At 38.0% G+C, this 25,639-nt stretch overlaps 1 protein-coding gene across 1 annotated transcript in view; it reads right to left on the bottom strand.

Moving 5' to 3' along the window:
- LOC150086945 (uncharacterized) overlaps nucleotides 1-25,639 on the bottom strand; it is a 186,351-nt gene that overhangs the window by 89,829 nt on the left and 70,883 nt on the right. The window contains exon 6 of the mRNA XM_090372329.1: nucleotides 21,154-21,225. Coding sequence (XP_090228455.1) covers nucleotides 21,154-21,225 — 72 coding nt within the window. The remainder of the gene's footprint in view (nucleotides 1-21,153; nucleotides 21,226-25,639) is intronic.

The following is a 25,639-nucleotide window of genomic DNA, read 5'->3' as shown; positions in this document are numbered from 1 at the left end:
GGTTAAACTGTTGATGATCCTGCTCAGGTAGCTAACAAACTAAATGAGAATTTTGCATCTACAATCACACATGAGGAGTTATTCTGGGAGGGAATTCCAGAGGTGAATTAAACTCTGGTAGTGAGCTAGACGTTTTTGTAATAACTGAGAGCAAAGTGGAGGAGAAATTGTTGAAGATAAACTTAAGAAAGGCACCTGGGGTGGATCGGATCTATCCAGTTATATTAAAGGAGGCAGCAAAGGAAGTAAGCAAACCCTTAGCCATAATTATGAGAGCTTCCTTGGACTCAGGGGAGGTACCCATGGACTGGAGATGTGAAAATGTGACCGCAATTCACAAAGGAGGATCAAAGGGTGACACAAGTAATTACAGACCTGTTAGTTTAACTTACAGGGAAATTAATGGAGGCACTTGTTAAAGAAGCACTGCAGGATCATCTACACAAGACTTCATTTATAGCTTGCACACAGCATGGTTTTGTTAAGGGGAAGTCTTGTCTGACCAATTTGATTGGATCAATGTGGTCACAAATGAACTGGATGCAGGGAATAACTTTGATATCATATATTTGGATCTTAGAAAGGCTTTTGATACTGTTGCAAATGGAAGAGTGCTGCACAAATTGGATCAATGTGGCACTGGAGACAAATTACTGCTATAGATAAAGAGATGGTTGAGTGGGAGAAGACAGAGAGTGGTAATCAATGGACACTGCTCTTTGTGGACTAATGTTATTAGTGGAGTCCCTCAGAGTCCAGTGTTGTTTTCTGTATTCATTAATGATATTGATGATGGTATATCAGGCTTAATGTCCAGGTTTGCAGATGATACGAAGGTTGGCAGTGTTTTTAATGACACTAATGACAGTACGCTGCTGCAACAGGATCTAGAAAAGTTGTGGAGATGGGTGTATAGGTGGCAACTGAAGTTTAACATTGACAAATGTAAAGTACTGCATATGGGAAACAGTAACCCCAGAGTAATGTATCAACTGTGTGGTACTACACTGACAGTAGTAGAGAATGAAAAGGACCTAGGGTTACTGTGCAGGTAGATATGAAGTTTTCTGAGCAGTGCAGGCAGTCTCAAGAGTGGCTCATGGTGTCTTGTCAATGATATACAGGAATTTTTCTAGCAGGGAGAAGGGTGTGCTTATTCCCTTGTATAAGGCAATGGTCAGGCCACATCTTGAGTATTGTGTATGGGTCTGGGGGCCTCATTTTAGGAAGGATGTAGAGCTGCTGGAGCGAGTGGAGAGAAGGGCAACAAGATTAGTGAATGGAACAAAGGGTTGCTCTTATGAAGAAAGGCTTAACATTGACAAATTACAAGTTTTGCAAATTACAGTGTCTGGAGACTAGGCACCTGTGAAGTGTTCTGATTGTGGTGTATAAAGCTTTGAATGGTTTGAGCATGCTCATTGCTGATAGGATTCTTCCTCTTGCTCAGAATACTTGCCTGAGATGGCATAAATTCAAATTGAGGTAAGACAGTTGTAGGATAGATGTGCAGAAGTTCGCCTTTAGCCAGTGGTGGTTGATTTCTGGAACAAACTTCCATATGTCATATAAGCTGATAGCTTAAATAGATTTAAGGCAGAACTAGACAAACATTTGGAGCAAGTTGATGGGTAAAATTAGATTTTTTTTTTTTTTTTTGGCTGATGCTATATAAGCTTGCTTTCTTGCATCATGTGCCTTTACTAATGCTAATGGACACTCAGAGAGGAGTGGTTAAAAGAAAAAAAATGCATCTTCGTTTTATGGAAACAAAAATTTTCTTCGTTCTATGAACGAAGAAAATTTTCCATATAACGACCACATTACGAGACTTAACTGGGTACACATCGTTCACACCCATGGCCTTCAAGCAAGCAATAGTGCTGTTGTTATGCCCGAATTAAAAGATAAAAGAGATTACCATCTGCAACTCAGTGGGTCCCGTAAAACCAATCTGACTACTTGTCCCACATACCGAGTAGTTGAGCTGGTCAACTACATTCTGTGTATCCACAGCCAGTGGGCAGACACAAGGTGTATTAAACATTTGGACAATAGGCTCTGGTCAACCTTCTGTTGTGAGCACCCTGTTAGAGATTTAGAAGAGAGTGGTTTTCCTTTATCCCGACAAGCGGTCATCTGTTGTTTCGTGGAAGTGAAACGGCACCATTTCAAAGCTATTGACTTATCATCGAGCACAATAGAAGATACAGAGGAAATGATTCCTCCCACACTACTATCGTAGTTTTTTCTTAAGAGTTATCTATGGTGAATCCACACCGATATTATATAGATATAAAGTTAGTTAGTTAGTTATTTGGAGCATTAGCAACTAAGGCCATATTGCTCCGGGATATGCGGTGGTCATTCCCTGACCTTTCCGCATCCTCCGTATTTGGTGGTGACGGGCTCGAACCCCGGTCTAATCAAGAAGCGTGTGCTACGCACTGCTGCTCCTTCCCACCTGGCTACGGAGGCGCCTATATAGATATAAAACTCTTTCTCTTAACATATTATGCCTTGTTGCATTTAGTTATTTTAAATTATTTCACTTCGTACTTTTGTTGCTAACAAATTAATAAATTGATTCTGAATTTCTGGAGATAAATAATTGGTGTGGTGTTTAATATGCGATTCCAGAGTGATACCAACGTCAAATTGGCTGACAAATTTTATCAAGTTTAAAAATACGCCACAATTTTTTTCTTCGGTATTGATATTACTAGCATGTCCACGAAATGCCAATTATTTTCAGCACAGAACAACATACATTTCAATATTATTTTCAATATATGACGACATTTCAAAATTTCGCTTCTTAGTGCTGCCATTTTCTAATAATTTCCATTTTGTGAAAATGTTTGAGTTGTAATGAATTCTCATGAAAAAGAATGTTTGGATTTAGATGTTTCCAATCCTAAAACCCATCTGAGCTGCAAAATGAAACATTATTTGTGCCAGATACAAATAAGAGGCACCAAAAATAATATATTGCATCTTTTTTTTTTTGCAATATAATAACCATTTCCTCTCTTTTTTTTTTCAATACCTTCATTTTTGTATTTCCACAAATTATTGAAACATCGGCCATTAGTGACAGGATACATATTTAAGACTATATGTTCGGGACCCTGTTACACCATAAAAGATCTGTTTTTGTGGGCATTAAAGTTCCATGTGGTCGGATCATTAAAATTCAGACTTTTAGCATTAGCATTAGCATTAGTAGAGGCATTTGATGCAAGAAAGCAAGCTTATGCAGCATCAGCCAAAAAAAAAAAAAAAAAAAACCCACTTCCACTTCACCCCTCTGTTTGTTCCAAATACCTGTCCAGCTGAGCCTTAAACTTATTTAGGCTATCAACCTCCACTACAAGGGATGGAAGTCTGTTCCACCAACCAACCAACCACCCGCTGGCTAAAGGCAAATTTCCTCACGTCTATCCTACATCTGTCTTTCCTCAATTTGAATTTATGCCCTCTCAGGTGATTTTTCTGAGCTAGAGGAAGAATCCCATCAGCATTGAGCATGCTTAAACCATTCAAGGCTTTATACACCTCTATCAGATCACCTCGCTGGTGCCTGGTCTCCAGACACTGTAATTTGCAAAACTTAAGCCTTTCTTCGTAAGAGCACCCCTTTGTTCCATTCACTAATCTTGTTGCCCTTCTCTGTACTCGTTCCAGCAACTCTACATCCTTCTTGAAATGAGGCTGGTTGGTTGGTTGGTTGTTTTGTTGTTTATTGGCACATTGACAACGGAGATCATAATGCGCCAGTTCATTCGTTATATTATGTCTTTGTATGTATATTGATTCTCTATATCTTGTCGTATTAACTGGAGTTAAATATTTTCTGTGATTATATACTCTATCATTATTTATAGTAGATGGTAGATGTTGATTGTCTGCATGAATCTGAAAATGTCTGATACCCGTCCCTCGTCACCTAGGATATCTCTGAGGGTGATGTCTTGATTTCTTTTATATAATGATGAGAAAATCTTTCGTCGATCATTTTCATAGGTTGGGCATTCTATGAGTATATGTCTGATTGTTTGGGTAGTATTGCATGTTTGGCATCTTGGAGGTTCTTCTGCACGTAGTAAATAGCCATGTGTGAGGTGTGTATGTCCAATTCGTAGTCTAGTCAGAACAACTTCCTCTCTCCTTGATTTTCTTGTGCTTGTTTTCCAATGTTCAACTTTTGGTTTTATTTTATATAATTTATTTGAAGTTTGTTTTTGCCAGAGTTCTTGCCATTGTGTCAGAGAGCGGTTTTGAATGATTGGTTTATAATCCTGATACGGAACTGGGAAAGGTTGTTTCTGAAGGTTAGTTGTTGATTTTGCAAATCTATCAGCTTCTTCGTTTCCTTTTATCCCTTTGTGTCCTGGTATCCAGCAGAAAAGTATTTCTTGTTTTTCTTTTGTTAAATCCATTAATATCTGTTTAATTTGCACTAGAACTGGATGGGTTGTATTGGTCGTGGTTTGAATGGCTTGTATTGCACTTAATGAATCAGAGTATATTACTGTTCTCAAATGATATGTGGTTCTGAAGTACTCCAGGGCTATCTGAACTGCTACTAGTTCTGCAGTGTAGACGCTGCGTTCTTTTGGAAGTTGGCGTGCCAGTGTAGTGTCTGGGAATACTGCCGATGCTCCTACATGGTTCTCTGCTTTTGATCCATCTGTATATATTGGTAAATGATTGGGATATTTAGTTCTATGTGCTGCATGTAGTTGTTGAAAGTTAATGTCTGATAAGTTATTTTTATTCCAGGTTTGCGTGGAGAGTTCACAAGTTGCGGAGTGGTTTATCCATGGTGGTATTATGTGCCTTTCAAGATTTGCAACATTATTTACGTTAAGATCATATGTTGTCAATAGCTCTTGCAGTCTGATTCCTAGAGGCTTGTTTGCACTTTTGCGATTCCTATATATGTTTTCAAATTTTGGTGAGAATAATGATGCCCAAGTCGGATGATTTCTTGTGGATCTTATCTTGTATGCATAGAGTAGGGCCAGCTTTTGTCTCCTGAGGAACAATGGTAGTTCATTCGCTTCTGTATAAAGACTGTATGAAGGTGATGTGCGGAATGCTCCTGTTGCTATTCGTAGTGCACTATGGTGAATTGGGTCTAACCATTTGAGGGCACTCTTTTTGGCGGAAGCATAAACAGGTGCTCCGTAATCTATTTTTGATCTTACTAGTGTTTTGTACAGATTGAGCAGGGTATAACGGTCTGCTCCCCAAGATAGTGATGTTAAGACTTTAAGGATATTAAGCCGTCTCATACATTGTATTCGTAATTGCTTTATATGTTCTACGAAGGTTAACTTGTTGTCTAAAGTGAGTCCAAGAAATTTTACGCTTTGTTTGACGGGTATTTTGTGACCTTCTATTGTTAGTTCAGGGTCGGGATGTAAATTTCTTTTCCTGCAGAAGTGTACGCAGACTGTTTTTTGTTGTGAAATTCTAAATCCGTTTTTCTGGGCCCAACTACTGATTTTGTTAATTGCGCATTGCAGTTGCCTTTCTATTGTTCCCATATTCTGTGCTTGATACGATATACTGAAGTCATCTACATATAGTGCATGCGACACCGTGGATGGAAGTTGTTTTGTGATGCCATTTATTTTTATGACGAATAGTATAGCACTGAGGACAGACCCCTGGGGGACTCCTTCTTCTTGTTTATATATTTTTGACATGGTGTTCTGTACTCTGACCTGAAATGTTCTGTTTTTCATAAAGTTTTGGATGAAGTGCGGTAAATGTCCTCTGAGGCCTGTATCGTGGATGTCTTGTAGTATACCGTATCTTGAAATGAGGCCTCCAGACCTGTATACAGTACTCTAGGTGTGGCCTGACCATTGCCTTATACAATGGAATAATCACCTCCTTATCCCTGCTGGAAAAATTCCTGTATATCATTGACAATACTCCATGAGCTACTCTTGCAGCCCGTCTGCACTGCTCAGAGAACTTCATATCTGCCTGCACAACTACCCCCAAGTCCCTTTCATTCTCTACAACTGTCAGTGTAGTACCACAGAGTTGATACGTTGCTCTGGGGTTGCTGTTTCCCATGTGTAGTACTTTACATTTGTCAATGTTAAACTTCATTTGCCACCTCTCAGCCCATCTGCTCAACCTTTCCAGATCCTGTTGCAGCAGCATAGTGTCAGTAGTGTCCTTGACAACCCTGCCAACCTTTGTATCATCTGCAAACTTGGACATTAAGCTTGATATACCATCATCAATATCATTTATAAATACAGAAAACAATAATGGACCCAACACTGAGCCCTGAGGGACTCCACTAATAACATTAGTCCACGATGAGCAGTGTCCATTGATTACCACTCTTTGTCTTCTCCCCCTCAACCACCCCTTTATCCATAGCAGCAATTTGCCTCCAATGTCACACTGCTCCAATTTGTGTAGCAGTCTTCCATGTGCAACAGTATCAAAAGCCTTTCTAAGATCCAAGTATATAATATCAAAGTTATTCTCTGCATCCAGTTCTTTTGTGACTGCATCATAATATCCAATCAAGTTGGTCAGGCAAGACTTACCATGCTGTGTCTGAGCTATAACTGAAGTCTTGTCTAAATGATCCTGCAGTGCTTCTTTAACCAGTGCCTCCATTAATTTTCCTGGAACAGAAGTTAAGCTCACAGGTCTATAATTACTTGTGTCAGCCTTTGATCCTCCTTTGTGAATTGGGGTCACATTAGCACATTTCCAGTCTATGGGTACCTCCCCTGAGTCCAAGGAAGCTCTCATAATTATGGCTAAGGGTTTGCTTACTTCCTTTGCTGCCTCCTTTAATATAACTGGATAGATCCCATCCACCCCGGGTGCCTTTCTTGTGTTTATCTTCAACAGATTCTCCTCCACTTTACTCCCAGTTATTTCAAGATACTGTAGCTTACTGCTAGAGTTGAATACACCTCTGGCATTCCCCTTGCTGAATAACTCCTCATGTGTGAATGTCGATGCAAAATATTCATTTAGTTTGTTAGCTACCTGAGCAGGATCATCAACAGTTGATCCATCAATATCAAGTGGACCAATCTGATTCATCCCCTTCCTTCTAGAGTTAACATAAGTAAAGAACTCTTTGTTGTTTTTCTTTGCATCCCTTGCCAAGGATTTCTCGTAATCTGCCTTTGCCTGCCTAACCTCCTTTGTAACTTGGTTGCATATCAACTTGTATCTATCATAGGCTTCTGTGTCATGTGTTAATTTGTAAGTATCCCATGCATTTTTCTTCTCTGCCATATGCCTCATTAGTTCATCTGACATCCATTTTGGACTAAACCTTGAACAATACAGTGGATTCCGGTTATTTGGGCCACCGGTTAATCGGGGCAGCCGTTTATTTGGGGCAAATCTTAAAAAACAAAAACCAATCGAGAAAATAGCCAGGGTTTACTTCGCTTAATTGGGACAAAATGCCGTTTAATCGGGGCAGGAGACCTCAGCACTGGAGATTACCCTACGATTGTCTCCGACCGTACCATGCAGTTCGGTCGGATTTTTGGAGGTCACAACCATAAAACAATAAAAACAATTAGCAGTCACCTGTTTATTGGGCTTTTCTGTTAGTGCAATCTATCATAAACGGACAGTAAACTCGATCTTATTGAATTTGCGATAATACCGGCAGCTGGAATTCTGTGGGTTATTATGGTAAAATGTGTTTACACTTCCATGGAATCTTCAATCATATAAAAAAAATAATTTTCAGAATCTTCTCTTCATTCCTATTTTTAAAGCTTCCTAATTTGTTACTCCGTTCTCACTTGCGCGTGTTGTGTTATTTGCAATTTGTGTGTACCCTGTTCTTTGTTATTGATTGCTTATCTTTTTACTGTTTTAAATTACAGCCCACACCAACAAATGTCAGTGAACAGAAATGTCAACTAGTTTAGTTAGTATGTACATATTACAGTACGTATTAATTATTCCGATTATCACGTATATTCTTCCGATTTTCACGTATCATTTAATTTTTTAATTGGTAAGGTAATAAAGGGTAAATATGTGCTTAATATATCTTTGCTTTTATAGCCTGTGGATGATATTCCTCCTATTTTCGCTAATTAGAATCGCTGTTTAATAGAATTAAAATTCAATTCACAAACGTGATCATAATGACTGGCGCTTACTGCACATCGTATAGTGAACGGTACTTTACTATTTTCAGTTCGTCGTAACGTGATTTGATTGTACAGTGAACTAATTGTAAAGGGGGGGGGAAATTGTATTTTTAACTATTTACGTGAAACTTCGGATAATTGGGGCAGCCGCTTAATCGGGCCAAAATGCACTAGTCCCGAGGTGTCCCAAATAACCAGAATCGACTGTATTTCTTAGTTGTTATGTAAAGCCTAGTAGCTTCCAAGATAAGTTCTTTGAATGCTTTCCATTTTGAATTTGCTGTTGGTAACATCATCAGTTGGTCCCACTGTATAGAATTTAAATACTGTCTCAGTCCATCGTAGTCGCCTTTACGGAAGCAATAACCCTTCCCTTTACCCCTAATGGTAGTTATCTCTTTGAGTAAATCCCACTTCAGCACACTTTGATCACTGCCACCTAGTGGTTCGTTTATCTGCAGATTCTTAATGCATGAAGAATCACTGCTGATAATCAAATCAAGAGTATTACTCCCTCTAGTTGCCTCCCGAACATGCTGATGTAGAAAACAATCATCCAATAAATCCACAAAAGCCCTGCTAGTGTGTGAGTAACCAGCCCCCAAATTCCAGTCAATATCTGGGAAATTAAAATCTCCCATTATAAGACTCTCTGATTTACTGGCCCACTCTATTTCCTGTACAGTTCCTTATTATACTCAGAGTCATTAGGCCTATAGCACACTCCTACTCTCAATTTTGATCTCCCAATGCTTATGTCACACCAAACTGACTCAACACTGCACTGTCCGGCGATGTCGACTGGCTTCACTTCCTTGGTTTTTATGTGTTTCTTAACTAATAGCATAACCCCTTGCATGTTCTGTGTTAATATAATTGCTGCCATCATTTTCTTCTTCCAGCTGTTATTGGTATTGTCCACACTTTCTAATTCTTTTAAAATAACTTCAACCGTTTGAGCTTTTTCTTGGACTTCCATTTCAGTGGCATCATCATTTGTTTCATCTTCATTCGAATCATTTTCGTTTTCTTTGTCACTTTCAGGTTTGGAGTGGCTTATTGTAAGCCAATTTTGTAAACTAGAGGAATGTTTTTTTCTAATTTCCTCTTTATGCAGTCTTTCTACATGGTACTGATGTCCACTTTTTTTCTTTGGTGGCATGTCTAAAATTAATTTGGCCTTTGTTTTATTTAAATTATAAATCACAATATTCACGATTACCTCTTTATTTAGCAACCACAAAAACACTATCAAAAACGTCAGCTAGCCTCGGGTGTCGTAGCTTGACACCGCACTGATGTAGTCTGTCAGTGGCGCCCTTCTCCTGTCAGCACCCTTGGCACCTGCCCCAATGCCAAGGTGTTCCTATGCCACTGGTTATTTTTTTTTATTTTGGTTTTTTTTTTAGGAGCATTAGCAACTAAGGCCATATTGCTCCGGTGCAGTGGTCATTCCCTGACCTTTCCGCATCCTCCGTATTTGGTGGTGACGGGCTTGAACCCCGGTCTAATCAAGAAGCGTGTGCTACGCACTACTGCTCCTTCCCCCACCTGGCAACGGAGGCGCCCTATGCCACTGGGAACAACCTTCCTTCATACGTATTTCCTGAAAATTAGTCTACAGAAGTTCAAGTCTAATGTCAACAAATATCTTCTTTCGTCTTCTCAACCTCCAACCCATGCACAGTACTATAGGTTATAATATCTCTCATGTTTAGGGTTTTCATAAAAAAAAAAAAAAAAAAAAAAAAATGCTCATCTGTTATTCTGTTTCTTTTTTAAATATTTATTTGATTTTACGAGTGAAAAAAAATCTGTTTGCAAACATACGTTGATCCAAACAAAGCCATTTTCATGGCATTTTCTTTTATTAGCGGAAAATCTTCAGATGGGAAAGCCTTGTAGAATTCAAATAGTTTATTTTTGCAGTCTATATACTTATTTTTGAATCATATTTTGGCTTGAAGATCAATAATTTCAAGTTGCAATCCGGGATTGTAGTTTTCAGTCATAGAAGTAAATGGGTTCTCAAACAAAAGCTTATGTTTTTTAATGGAATTTTATATCAGAAAATTGACTTTCAAACTTGTCAAAAAGTAATTGTAATAATGAAAGGCAACGATTCTTTGGAAATGTGTTTCTCCTTTAGCTCAGTACAACATTCAAAGTGAACTAAATTGTCTCGCTCAACTGGGATTTAAATAATAAACAACTTATTCCGAAATGATTTGATGTCGCCAAACAAATCATACCAATTTTCCTTTCCCCTTGTAGTTTTAGACTGAACATTTAAATGACTAGAAATGTATGTATAAATTTCAAGATCAAACAGCCACTCCATATTTGATAGTTGTTTTATTGGTTTCCCTTTTTCTGTGTTGAAACATTCGGTGAACTTGTAAAATTTACAGTTGAAATAACCACATTCATAACATGTTGGAGATCCAATACTTTCCCATAGAGAGCTTCTTGATGCACAATGCAGTGGATTCCAATCGGAGTTTCAGCTCCGATATCTATCAATTTCTTGGTTATTCTACCCATAAGCCCAATGTTTTTACCAATCATATTTTTTGCACTGCCAGCTGTGACTCCTACAAAGTTTTTAATATTTAATCCTAACTTTTCGATAGATTTTCGAAAAATTTTCAAAAAGATTTTCACCTGTAGTTGTTCTACGCATACTCTGGAGATCAGTTAAATCTTCAACTGGTACAAAATAATCATTAATTCCACATATGAAGATGAGGAGTTTTTGCTTAATTGTTTGTCGAGACAAACTAATGCCTTGTTTCATTTCGTTTTTCAGGACAAATTTCTTCCACAGCTTTTAACAAACAACGCTTAAATTCACCATCACTGAAGGGTTTACTTTCAAAAGCGATCAAATATGCAACAATATCTAGAAAATCTTAATAACTGGCACGTACAGCAGATAAATTTCTTGACCGATTCGTCTTCAGTATGTTTTGTTGTTTTCTTAATTTGTTTTGTAACTTTGAACACTTTTCTTTTCGCAGCACTCCTTTATGTTGATTATAAGATTTATGATTGGAATCAGCGTCATTTTAAATTATATTCTTTAAAAACTCACAAAATCTCCTGACACACCAAATACGCTGCTTTTTCGTCGTAATCAATGAAGAAATAGTATTCAGTCCACCTTGGATCAAAAACACGACACTCCAAATCGAATTTCCCCTTTTGGAACATTTTTAAGAATGATTTTTTTTTAAGTCAATACAAATTAATAATTAATTCAATGCAATAAACAAGCTATATCAAAATACATAACTGTATTTAACGTACATATGACAGCACTGAACCACATGTACATGTTTCATACAGTCAAGCTGGATGCTTGCATGCCTATACACAAGTGGCGATCGATGCTGTTTTAGTTCACTTTCTGCATGGGCCTTATAAAAATTATTCGCGGACCGGATCCGGCCTGCAGGCTGGACAGTGAAACATTTTGCATCTCAAATGATATGGAGCTTTATTTCACATAGAGGAGTTGGTCACCTTGAATTTGTGAAGAGTACAGTGAATGCTGAAGTGCACAAGGACATTCTTGAGACAAAATTACTTATCACAATTAGAGATCACTATGGAGATGTTGTCAATTGCATTTTTCAAGATGACTCTGCTCCATGTCATAGAGCCAAAACTGTAAGTACTACTTCATAAAATTAGCAGAAGTTTTAAATTTATGAAATATTGCACTCATGTTTAAATAAATGAGATTTATTTCATTCTTTACTGTCCACAGGTGGAAATATGGTTGAAAGATAAATTGATTCACAAAATAACATGGCCTGGGAACAGTGCAGACTTCAATCCAGTTGAAAATTATTAGAACAAAATGGGTGTTTCAATAATGCAAAAGGAATCAAAACACCTAGAGCTCCAGGAGACACTAACCCATGTTTGGTACCACAAGATTTCCCAGGAATACATTCAGAACCTTATCCAGTTGATTCCACGACAATGTGCAGCAGTCATCACAGCAAGAGGTAGGTCAACGAAATATTAATGTGCATTTTGTTGTGTCTTTTGGTTGTATAGCTGCCTGTTTCTCCTAGAGTGAGCAAAGTAATGGAAAAAAAAAATATATATACATATATATATATCACTGCTTTCATAGAATTTTTGTTATTATATGAACCATAAGTAATATGGTCATATAATAAGCAATAGTAAACCGATTCACAAAATAACATGTCCTGGGAGCAGTGCAGACTTCAATCCAGTTGAAAATTATTAGAACAAAATGGGTGTTTCAATAATGCAAAAGGAATCAAAACACCTAGAGAGCTCCAGGAGACACTAACCCATGTTTGGTACCATGAGATTTCCCAGGAATACATTCAGAACCTTATCCAGTCGATTCCACGACAATGTGCAGCAGTTATCAAAGCAAGAGGTAGATCAACGAAATATTAGCATGCATTTTGTGGTGTCCTTTAGCTGCCTGTTTCTCCTAGAGTGAGCAAAGTAATGGGGGGAAAAAATCACTGCTTTCATAGAATTTTATATGAACCATAAGTAATATGCTGTTATTTTGGGGGAAAATACTTATTTCATTGTATATTTAACCCATAAGGCATAAAAGTAATTTTTTCTGCAATTAATATTTCATATGTGTATTGTTATTGCTTATATTCTTTCAGCTATTTCTAAAAGATCAGCTACCAATATAAGGGCAAATAACCTAAAAAATGAGTTGATGCAATTTTTTTTAGCACCACTGTATGTACTACCATAAGAAAATAGTCTCACAAGATAACGCAAGCTGAAACGAATCATTTGGTTTGAGATCTGAAATTGTGAATAGTCCAGTTGAACTACTGGAAAACTTATTACAAGGATGAATTTGCTTGCAATGGATACACGTTGTCTGCAGTAGTCAGAGTTTATGATTAGCTTTTGTCCCTTATCAGGGATCTCCCTTTTTGTAATGACATTGATGATCACTCTGGGTCACAACCCAAAGGGTACAAACTTTTCATTTATTCATCAAAATCGCATCTGAAGGCTTTCCTCTTGCATAATGGAAATATCCATTCATCACTTCTCCATGGATATGCTCTGTGAAGAAAATGTATGAAAATCAGGAATTCGAACTTTAACCTCAACAAAGTACATTACAAAAGATACAAATGGTCAACCTGTGAAAATGTTAAAGTAATTATGCTATTAGCATTAGCATTAGCATTAGCATTAGTAGAGGCATTTGATGCAAGAAAGCAAGCTTATGCAGCATCAGCCAAAAAAAAAAAAAAAAAAAAAGTAACATAAATAAATAAAAATAACCACTTCCACTTCACCCCTCTGTTCGTTCGAAATACCTGTCCAGCTGAGCCTTAAACTTATTTAGGCTATCAACTTCCACAACAAGGGATGGAAGTCTGTTCCACCCACCAACCACCCGCTGGCTAAAGGCAAATTTCCGCACATCTATCCTACATCTGTCTTTCCTCAATTTGAATTTATGCCCTCTCAGGTGATTTTTCTGAGCTAGAGGAAGAATCCCATCAGCATTGAGCATGCTCAAACCATTCAAGGCTTTGTACACCTCTATCAGATCACCCCGCTGGTGCCTAGTTTCCAGACACTGTAATTTGCAAAACTTAAGCCTTTCTTCGTAAGAGAACCCCTTTGTCCCATTCACCAATCTAGTTGCCCTTCTCTGTACTCGTTCCAGCAGCTCTACATCCTTCCTGAAATGAGGCCTCCAGGCCTGTATACAGTACTCTAGGTGTGGCCTGACCATTGCCTTATACAAGGGAATAATCACCTCCTTATCCCTGCTAGAAAAATTCCTATATATCATTGACAATACACCATGAGCTACTCTTGCAGCTCGTCTGCACTGCTCAGAGAACTTCATATCTGCCTGCACCACCACCCCCAGGTCCCTTTCATTCTCTACCACTGTCAGTGTAGTACCACAGAGTTGATACGTTGCTCTGGGGTTGCTGTTTCCCATATGTAGTACTTTACATTTGTCAATGTTAAACTTCATTTGCCACCTCGAAGCCCATCTGCTCAACCTTTCCAAATCCTGTTGCAGCAGCATAGTGTCAGTAGTGTCCTTGACAACCCTGCCAACCTTCGTATCGTCTGCAAACTTGGACATTAAGCCTGATATACCATCATCAATATCATTTATAAATACAGAAAACAATAAAGGCCCCAATACTGAACCCTGAGGGACTCCACTAATAACATTAGTCCACGATGAGCAGTGTCCATTGATTACCACTCTCTGTCTTCTCCCCCTCAACCACCCCTTTATCCATAGCAGCAACTTGCCTCCAATGCCACACTGCTCCAATTTGTGCAGCAGTCTTCCATGTGCAACAGTATCAAAAGCCTTTCTAAGATCCAAGTATATAATATCAAAGTTATTCCCTGCATCCAGTTCTTTTGTGACTGCATCATAGTATCCAATCAAATTGGTCAGGCAAGACTTCCCCTTAACAAAACCATGCTGTGTCCTAGCTATAACTGAAGTCTTGTCTAGATGATCCTGCAGTGCTTCTTTCACCAGTGCCTCCATTAATTTTCCGGGAACAGAAGTTAAACTCACAGGTCTATAATTACTTGTGTCAGCCTTTGATCCCCCTTTGTGAATTGGGGTCACATTTGCACATCTCCAGTCAATGGGTACCTCCCCTGAGTCCAAGGAAGCTCTCATAATTATGGCTAAGGGTTTGCTTACCTCCTTTGCTGCCTCCTTTAATATAACTGGATAGATCCCATCCACCCCAGGTGCCTTTCTTGTGTTTATCTTCAACAATTTCTCCTCCACTTTGCTCTCAGTTATTACAAGATTCTCTAGCTTACTGCTAGAGTTGAATACACCTCTGGCATTCCCCTCGCTGAATAACTCCTCATGTGTGAATGTCGATGCAAAATATTCATTTAGTTTGTTAGCTACCCGAGCAGGGTCATCAACAGTTGACCCATCGATCTCAAGTGGACCAATCTGATTCATCCCCTTCCTTCTAGAGTTTACATAAGTAAAGAACTCTTTGCTGTTTTTCTTCGCATCCCTTGCCAAGGATCTCTCGTAATCTGCCTTCGCCTGCCTAACCTCCTTTGTAACTTGGTTACAGATCAACTTGTATCTATCATAGGCGTCCGTGTCACGTGTTAATTTGTATGTATCCCATGCATTTTTCTTCTCTGCCATATGCCTCATTAGTTCATCTGACAACCATTTAGGCCTAAACCTTGAACAATATTTCTTATTTGGTATGTAAAGCCTAGTAGCTTCCACGATAAGTTCTTTGAATGCTTCCCATTTTGAATTTGCTGTTGGCAATATCATCAGTTGATCCCACTGTATAGAATTTAAATACTGTCTCAGTCCATTGTAGTCGCCTTTACGAAAGCAATACCCCTTCCCTTTACCCCTAATGGTAGTTACCTCTTTGAGTAACTCCCACTTCAGCACACTGTGATCACTGCCACCAAGTGGTTCATTTATCTGCAGATTCTTAATGCATGAAGAATCACTACTGATAATCAAATCAAGAGTATTACTCCCTCTAGTTGCCTCCCGAACATGCTGATGTAGAAAACAATCATCCAATAAATCCACAAAAGCCTTGCTACTGTGTGAGTGACCAGCCCCCAAATTCCAGTCAATATCTGGGAAATTAAAATCCCCCATTATAAGACTCTCTGATTTACTGGCCCACTCTATTTCTCCGAACAGTTTCTTATTATACTCATCAGAGTCATTAGGCCTATAGCACACTCCTACTCTCAATTTTGATCTCCCAATGCTTATGTCACACCAAACTGACTCGACACTGCACTGTCCAGCGATGTCGACTGGCTTCACTTCTTATTTTACTTGCTTGTAAAAAAATGTTTTCTATGTGTATAGAACAGAAGGGCAAGAGTTCTTGTTATTTTATTTATTATCATTAATTTATTTTTTTTATGAGAACCCCAAGCACACAAGAGGTATTAAAACCTCTAGTACTTAGTACCATGCAAGGGTTGAAGGTTGAGAAGATGAAAGAAGACATTTGTTGACATTAGATTTGAATTTCTGCAGACTGCAATTTTTAAGGAAATACATATGAAGGGAGGTTGTTCCAGAAAATGGGTTGAATAAATGAAGAAGAAGAAAAATTGGTTCCATGAGTTTGAAGTTGGACAGTAAAAGGATGTTGACTGGTTGCTGCACATGTTTGGACTGATTTGAAAAAGAGAGAGAGCAGGAATTATAAAAGCCAATTCAGAAGAACAATGCCCATAGAAATATCTACAGAAAAGGCATGCAGCAGAAACAGAAGGTCTATTAGACAGAGAGTGAAGAGACTATTAAAGATGAGTCATTAATTAATATAAGTGCCCTCTTTTGAATGCAATCTAGAAGCTTGAAAGAGAGAGAAGTTTTGGGGGAACTGCCCCAGATGTGGGAACAATATTCCATGGTAGGGCAGATCTGCACAAAGTGAACAGCTGTTTGGAAGAAAAATAACGAAGAGAATAAAAGAGAAAACCCTGTTTTTTTGATGCAGAGGAAGCAATGTTTGTAATATGCTTGTGCCAAGAGAGATTAGAAGTTAGGGTAATCCCCAAAAGAGATACATCATCATGCCTAGAAATTGGAGTGTCACCAAAGATAAGCATAGCAGCAAAAGAATCCTTTTTTTTCTCAGTCAACTAAGTTGTCTTTGCCCCACTGGAGAATTACCTGGAGATCAGCATTTAAGGAATTGGTAGCGGATATTTCAGAAGTTAAAGCTGATTGAGTAGGGCAAGTTTTCTCAAACTGGAAAGTGGAATGCAATGTGCTATCATCAGCAAAACTATGGACACAATTTCCAGTCAATGGAAGGTCACTAATATACAAGAGGAAAAGAGTGGGGGAAAGAACTGAACTGAACCACCACATGCATTAGTGAGAAGTTAGAAGACAGAGAGTCCATCTACCATTACCCTTAGTGAGCGGTCAGAGAGAAAACTGGATAACCAATTAGAAAAAACAGTTGGCCAACCATGAGATGGAAGCTTGTTTAGAAGACCTTTATGCCAAACATGAAAGAGCAACTGCTTATGTTTCACCGAACTTTTCCATTGAATTAGTCCATAAATGGGTAACATAAGCCAGAATATCACCAGTGGATCGACACTGATGGAATCCACTCTGGCGACTGTTGATCAGACGGAATGTTTCTAGAGTTTTAAGAGTTGGCGGTTAATTGATTTCTCCATTACTTTAGAAAGAGTAGAAGTAATTGCAATGGGATGATAATTGTATGGGAAGGATTTGTCACCCACTGGCTTAATATGAGCAAATTTACAGGCAGAAGGAAAGACACCTTTGGAATAAGAAAGTGAAAAAAGGCGGCAAAGAACAGGAGTAACTTCAGGAGTGCAGGTTTTGAGAACAAGTGGAGAAATACCATCAGGACCTGGAGCTTTCTTAGCATCAAGATTCTTCAAAATACTTCTGACATCCTTTTGACCGATGATCATAGGCGGCATTAAATGGAGCATGCTGGGAATGGTGGGAGGTGTTTTACCAAAATCATTAATATATGAGGTGGAAGAAAAATAGTATGCTAGCAGGTCAGCTTTATCCTTGGCTGAAGTGACAATAGAACCATCTGCTTTTGACAGACGTGGGAGCAGAGATGGGCAAAGTTGCAGTGAATAGCTTTGGCAAGAGTACAGAATGCTCGGCTATTGTTAGGGCAAGAAGTAAATTTTATACTCTTAGCCTGTTCAAAATCTAATTTGGATTGATTAATAACTGATTTACAATTGTTGCGAGCTCTGGTGTAGGCAGAAAACGAAACTGATGAATTGGAAACAAGCCAATTATGATATGAAACATTCTTCTCTTGAACAGCCTTAGCATATTTATTGGAAAACTAATGTTTAGATAAAGGACGAGATTTTTAAGGTGGAATGTGGAATAAAGGATTCCATTCCTACAAGAATAATTTCACTGACACGATCTGAGCAAATGCTGACATCAGAAGTGTTGAAACAGTAATCCGACCAAGGAAAAGAAATCTCGCAAGTCATTCCATTTTGCATTCTTGTAATGCCAAACAACATGAGGTTGGGAACAGCCACGAGATAAAGGCTCCATTGGAGAAGAGACAATCAACAAGTTGTGATCTGAGGTGCCTAAAGAACAACTCACTTCGACCGTGTACTTAGAAGGGTTATTTGTGAGAAAAAGATTAAGTGTGTTGGCTGTATGGTTAGGATTGTCCAGCATTTTGGTAGGTAAATGAACAAACTGTGGAGGTCATTAGTAATTACAAGAGCCTCAGCATCTCTACCAACTGGGTCTGTGTGACTAGAAAACAGAAGCCAGCTGGAGTTGTGAACATTAAAATCACCAAGGAAAATTACCTCACTGTTCGGAAAGTTGGACTGGAGAAAGTCAAGTTGCAAAGAGAGGAATTCAAAGAGTTCCAAGTGATTAGTGGAATTGGAAGAATGGTAGAGACAACAGATAAATTGGACAGAATGAGGTAGAGAGATTTTAAGCCAGAGAAAATCGAAAAGAGGAGATTCCAAATTACCAAGTCTCTGACAGGGAATATCAGAAAGGACTTAGGCACAAGTACCACCTTTGAGGAGAAAGGAATGATACAGCGAATACGTTGGGCAACTGAGATGAGCAGTGGTTGAATCAACCGATAACTGAGATTCTGTCAGAAAAGTACATGGGGTTTGGCAGACTGTAAGTGGAAATGGACATCACTGAGATAAGAACTGAGACCACGTACATTTTTGAAATGAACCAGGAAGTGTTTGGAGGTTTAGATCTTTTCACAGATAACTTTGCTCTATTAGTTTAACAATTCATAGTATATTCAATAGTTAGAAAAGTGTGGGGAGGGGCTTGCTGTATGAAATAATGAAGGTTTTGGATATGGCATACACATGGTAAGAATATACACAGATCCTTGACATAACATGGCCTCGACAATGCCCCCTGCATACACGCTACTTGGAATCACTCCAGTCACTATCTGGCAGAGAGTTACCAATAGGTTTGGTCTGGTGTACTAACCAGCAGCCAGCCTGCGAACAACGTTTTAGAGCTGTCCCGTCGAAATGAAAGGAAGTTTGGATCTCGCTATGGTGTTCATTATAACCTCAAAAGACATCAATCATATTGCAAAATGGAAGAGATGGGGGAGGGCTGACTGGAACTTGGCTCTGGGGAGTAAACATGGGTTCCACCACTTCAAGCCTCCAATAAGTAAAGTGGCAGACTGTAAGTGGAACAGTTCCCACCATCGTGAAGGTGCAAACAGAGGATTTGGCTGTCCCAGACCGTCTGGACTTTGGGTCCAATTGACTTGTGTCACCTGAATATCAGTTCCATCAGTGTTTTAGACTCCCAGGTAGCAAGCACAGCTTGTCTGGCATATCTGAGAGAATATGTGGGTCAGCTTCAAGGACCTAAAAACACAAAAAACTAATGTCTTCAAAGAACCTCAAACAGTGCGGATGAAAATTTGGAATTTTCGCCTGTGCTATCATCTTCTGAATTGATCTGGTTTTACCTCCGATGCCATTTCCACCAAATCTACTTCGTCAGCCTCTTTTTCTACCAGTAATCATATCTTTATTTTTTTAGGAGTATCGGCGACTAAGGCCATGTTACTCTGTGTATATTGCTATAAATTGCATGTCCTGAGCTTGATTTTCTGTTTTGCTGGACGAAAAACTCGAGTTTCCAGGAGAAAAAAAACCATGCTACCCTCGCCCAACTAACTCAGCCATGTTGCGAAAAAGACCCAAAAAATTCCCCCCCGTCATTGACGGAATTCGAACTCAAGCCTTTTCCACCTGGTGTGGGGAGGCGGGCGATTCTGTCAACTGTGTTACTCACGAGCGCTTCAGTAGTCATATCATCAAAACCTCCTACTGACGTATCAAGTTCTACTATCACACCGATTCCGTTTTCTGGTGGTTCGACCATATTTCTTGAATGAATTGACTCTGGCCATACATTTTTCCACACACATTTAACGTTGACGATTTTACTTATTTCAGTGATAAAGCTATGATTCTGATACGTCCACAATTGAGAAATTGTTTCCATGCCTCCATTACTTCAATAGATTCGGAATCAATTTTTTCCAAAATCCACTGGAACGATTTTCTGATGTAATGAGTTTTAAATGTGGATATAATGCCTTGATCTAGTGACTGAATGAAAGAAGTTGTATTAACCCAGTACAACTGTGGTGGTGGGAACGTAACTTCAACGTTTGGATGACTTAAATCTTTTGGATGGCTGGTGTGCTATCCAATAGTAATAAAACTTTGAAATCTAGATTTTTCCACAAGTTCAATAGCACAGAGTGTAACACAGAGATTTTCCAACAAAATAAAATACAGGGATTTCTCAATATATTTTTTTTTTTTTTTTTGACTAGCGAGTCAACAGTGGGGATTCAAAAAGAGTGGAAATGTTGAAAAATTATATCCAACATAATAGCAGGGTTTTCCCCGCACAAAAGATCAAAAATACCCTTTTATACGAGGTTTACTGAAATTTTCTAACCATGTTATTTAAGTACTATGTTGTGCGAGAATTGCTGCATGTTATCAATCACGTTAGAGCGAAACCATGTTGTAGAAGTACCGTGTTATATGGGGGTTACCTGTAATTCAAATTAATCTTTAATTACAATACTCAGTATTAATATTACAATATGTTCACTCTTACTTTAACCATTTTGAAATAAATAAATACATGTGATCAAGTAAAGTAAAGCTCTTATTGGTCAGACCCAAAGTACCACTGTGTTTTTTTTTTTTTTAGCAAATGATCAATTAGAAAGCCCATCAATTATGTATATTTGTTTATCTTAGGGTTAAAGAAAGAGTGAACAACTACAGGTTTTTAATCTTATAAATTGTATGTTTCAGCTTGCTTTATTAAACTTAATATATTGGATATAATAATTACCATCAGTTTGAACATTATCAAAATTATATTTTACTCTTTTACTGGGACCAGCTTCTTGCAAATCCAAACTATCTGAAAAAAATAAAATATATATATTTTTGGTGTGAAACCTACAAAGTAATTAAAAATTTCTGTAAACAGCACATTTTCAATTTGTAATGATAAAACCTGTAATCAAATGATATGCAGTAGACCTTATCTGAGATGCTATCTTGTCTATGAAGTTCAAATTGTTGCTTTGCCACAAGAAATGTTGCCATCATGTTCCCATTTAAAAGTATTTCTGCCAAAGTTTATTGTGGTCATTATATAACAGACATTTTACCTATATAATATGTTTTAATCTCTGCCTTATGTGCCATGCCCAGTTAATGCCTGATGCAAAGTAACTGATCTGCTAAATATACTACATGACCAAAAGTATTCAGAAATATACAAGTAACTGCAAAAACCTTTAGCACGTATGACAGCTTCAACCCTCCTGGACATATTTTTAGCAACTTCTAGAATAAAGTCTTGGGTACTGTTTTTGTTGCAGCCAGCAGCTAAATCCAGTATTCCAATTCATCCCACAGGTGTTCAATGGGGTTGAGGCCTAGGTTTTGAGCCAGTCAGTCCAACTTTTCAACATCATTACAAGGACTGTATGACTCCTTGCTGTATGACATGGAGAATTGCTGTGCTGATATTGACATGGTCTGTTTCTATACCACACACAACCCTTTACCATCAGACTGCTTTTTCAGACTTATGGTTGAAATGAATGCACCAACAAGAATTGCTTTCTGAGCTATAAAAGCTTAGTAGCTTAGGCTATTAGGCTTGCTTAGGCTTTTCCTTCAGGTATTAAGCTCTACATGCAGTATGTGGATGACGTGTTATTAATAGGAAACAGAACCACCACTGATAATCTTTTAATTAAATTCAATACGATACACGAAAGATTAAAATATACCCTTGAAATAGAAACTGACAATAAAATCAACTTCCTTAACCTCACAATATATAAAATGGACACCAGGCTAGGAACCAAAATCTATAGAAAAGACACACACACACACAGGAAAATATTTGCATTTTAAATCGCATCCCCCACTCAGTACAAAAAATTCCATTCTCTACAATCAAATCTACAACACCATTAAGTTTAGTTCTTCGCAGGACGATTTATCTACCAAACTACAATATCTCACAAAGAAATTCATATAAGATTAAGAGAGAGGATCTCACCCAGTTACACTTGTGTTGAAAGGGAAAGAAAATGCTGTTCAAATTTATTCTGCAATTCTTCCAGGTGGTTTTAAATAAGACTTGAGACTTGCTGATATCCTTCCTCACTCTCAAGCAGCAGTGGAAACATTTCAAGATTTCCTTTGGCAACATGATTTTTCCAAAGATTCAGTTTCCTTTTAAATCCAAGAATCTTGTCACTTGTCACAAGTCAAAACATTTTCTCCAGGGCCTTGCAGAGACTTCAACTGGTTCATGTGATGAAAAATGTCTGCTAAGTAGGTTAATTTCTGTAACCATTCTTCATCTTCAAAGCACTCAGCAAAATCTGGCTTACTATTTTCTTGAAAGAACTCCTGAAATTCACCTTTCAGCTCAAACACCCTGTTGAGAATTCTACCTCTGCTAAGCCATTGGATTTCTGTATGTAGCACAAGATTTCTGTGCTCTTTGTTTTCACATAGTTTTTTAAACATTCTTGAGTGAAAATTGTTTGATAAAGTAAACCATTTTTGTAACATCATCCAGAATTTTTTTTGTTTCATCTCCAAGAGTTTTTGACACCAGCACCTCTCTGTGAAGAAAGCAGTGTGTTGTGACAGTGTCACGATTCTCTGTTTTTTTTTTACAAGAGAGGCGAAACCTCTCATGGAAAGGTGCCCATTGATGGGGCACCATTAGTACAGATGCCTACACAGTTCCTCGAAGACAGACCTTTTGTTTTCAGATAGAAGACAAAATATTAAATATATCTTGGCCTTTGCTTGTTTCAGGCAGCTCTTTGCAGCAGAAAAGTTTTCTTGACTTTCACCATCATTTACAAATCTTGCAAATGCTACAGCATGACATTTATTGGTGAAATCTGTTGACTTGTCAACCTGGAAAGAGAAGCTATTGTTTTTCAGATTATTAGACAAAACCTATTCAGTATCATGTGGCGTGGCATGTCATCAATGTGTCAACTTACCGTACTGTTAGAGAGTGGAACCTTTTCAATTTCTCGTACTGCATCTTGTCCTAGCATTTTACTCACAATAATTTTATATGCTGTCATTATAAGGTTCTCACCAACTGTGTGGCTTTTCCTTTTTTTTTTTTTTTTTTTTTTTTGAGATTCCAATAGCCGTTTGTACACAGACTAGAATGAACCAAGGCAAACCAGTTCAGCCTGGACCGCATGCCGTGCCCCATGAGGAGAAAGCACACATTCAAACCAAAATTGAATGGTAGTGCAGAAACACAAACATCTCTCTGCTATTCTCAGAACAGTTCCACTATTTTGCCAGATATTCATGAATTCATCATTTATTCTCCACCTTTCAGCAGCCATCTGATGGGAATTGAACATGCCCTCCTCCACCCCCCCCACTGAGCATGAAATCTTGTTTATTGAAAGTTAAAAAAAAACAAATGATTAGGCCAGTGTAGCCAGCCTAATCATTTCCCTTTTTAACTTTCTTTTTATCTGGGCACTTCCTTTCACAAGATTTTCTTGTGAAACAACCTGAGACTCTACTCTACTTGTGGGGTTCTTTTGAGTTATTCCTACTTCTAATTCTGGCATTACATAATCTATGTGCTTAGTATCATCTTCAGTCATATCCCCAGAGTCCTTACAACTTTGTTCATCAATAGAATTTTCATTTACTACCTGAGATAAAAGGGACAGGTGAAAGACTTCAGTCTCATAGCCATAATAGCTAAATAAACTAAAATTCAATAATATTATATAATATAAAACTCCTAAAGGAACTAGCATTCATACCAAATAAACTATATACAATTTAAAACTAATATAATATAATATAATATAATATAATATAATATAATATAATATAATATAATATAAATACTCAAAATAATAAAATTCTATAATAAAACAAGTCAGGCAAATCCAGTCAGTACCAATTACACAAATATTAATATTAATAAATAATATAAAATTACCCACTATGGTACAATCTAAAACTCTACCATGAAAGTGAAAAACCAAAATGGCATCAAATATGTAACTCCAATACAATTCTCGTACTCAATCCTAAATAAACACAAAATATGCAAGTATTACCAGTACAATATACCCTGTAATTACAATCTAAATCTTAAATAAAATTTAAACACTAACCTGAACACAAAAACCACAATTTATAATCCACACAATCAGATCAATCATTCAAAACTAAACACTATAGCCATTATTGCTACCATTACAATGGCAGCCATTATAAGCCAGCCATTACATAGGCTTAAAATTGAACCTTCAGTTTCTCCACAATAACTTGCAATAAAATATGCAACTTCAGAAACAGACTCAAAAAGCACTATAAAAATCTTCTGCAACTTGAATAACACAAATCTTGAAAATTCCTTATTTTTCCAAAGAAACACTCAGGAACTTACACACAGCACTTTCGCCATTGCAACCTTCCCACAATCCCCTCAAGCCAATATGAGTATCGGATACACAGACTAATAAGTGAAATCCTCATGGTCAAAAATGTTACTAACGCTAGGGGCATAAACTTAAATTATAGGGGAAGTGTTTTAGACTGAATTTTAAGAAAATTTTCTTTTAGCCGACAAGTTGTGAATTCCCGGAATAAGCTATGAACAGCTGGTAGAAATTCAAAGGTTAGCTGGATCAGCACCTACCCGAGGAATGAAACATAATATTTTCTCTATTTATGGACGGTGCAACAAAAGCCTAACTTTTACCACATGGGCAACTTCAAAGCTATTATTACTGAGAGGATGCACTCCCTGAGTAAGCAATTCAGGTCTCCTCCATATAATCACTGCCAGTACTGTTACAGAACAGGCATTGACATTGACTGTTCCATGTTATCAATTACTCTGTGAATATCCCAAATGCACATTAATGCCATGACTTCTCTAAATTATACGAGGGTGGTTCAATAAAGAATCACCCTGACCTAGCTGCAGAGGTGCTAGCCTGTTGATTCTTGGCACAGATTTTAGTCCTTCTCTACATAGCCACCGTGCAGATTTACACATTTTCCCCATCGATGGATGAGGCTATGGATACTGTTTTTGCAGAAGTGGTGAGGTTGGGCTTAGAACCATGATTCTGTTGCAGAAATGAGTGTCTCGTTGTCAGGGAAGTGGGTCCCCCCCCCACACTTGATGATCTTTTTCCATGTATTTCCTACTTTGTCCATACATGGAAAAAGATCATCAAGTGTGCAAGATTATGCAAAGTCAGATGATCATGGCAAATATGCAATACCTACCTTGT

The sequence above is a fragment of the Mastigoproctus giganteus genome, chromosome 4, assembly GCF_048544385.1.
Source record: "Mastigoproctus giganteus isolate SK-2022 chromosome 4, ASM4854438v1, whole genome shotgun sequence".
Taxonomy (NCBI): Eukaryota; Metazoa; Arthropoda; class Arachnida; order Uropygi; family Thelyphonidae; genus Mastigoproctus; species Mastigoproctus giganteus.
Note: the sequence above shows the minus strand (reverse complement) of the source record. Positions and strands in the feature narration are given on the sequence as shown.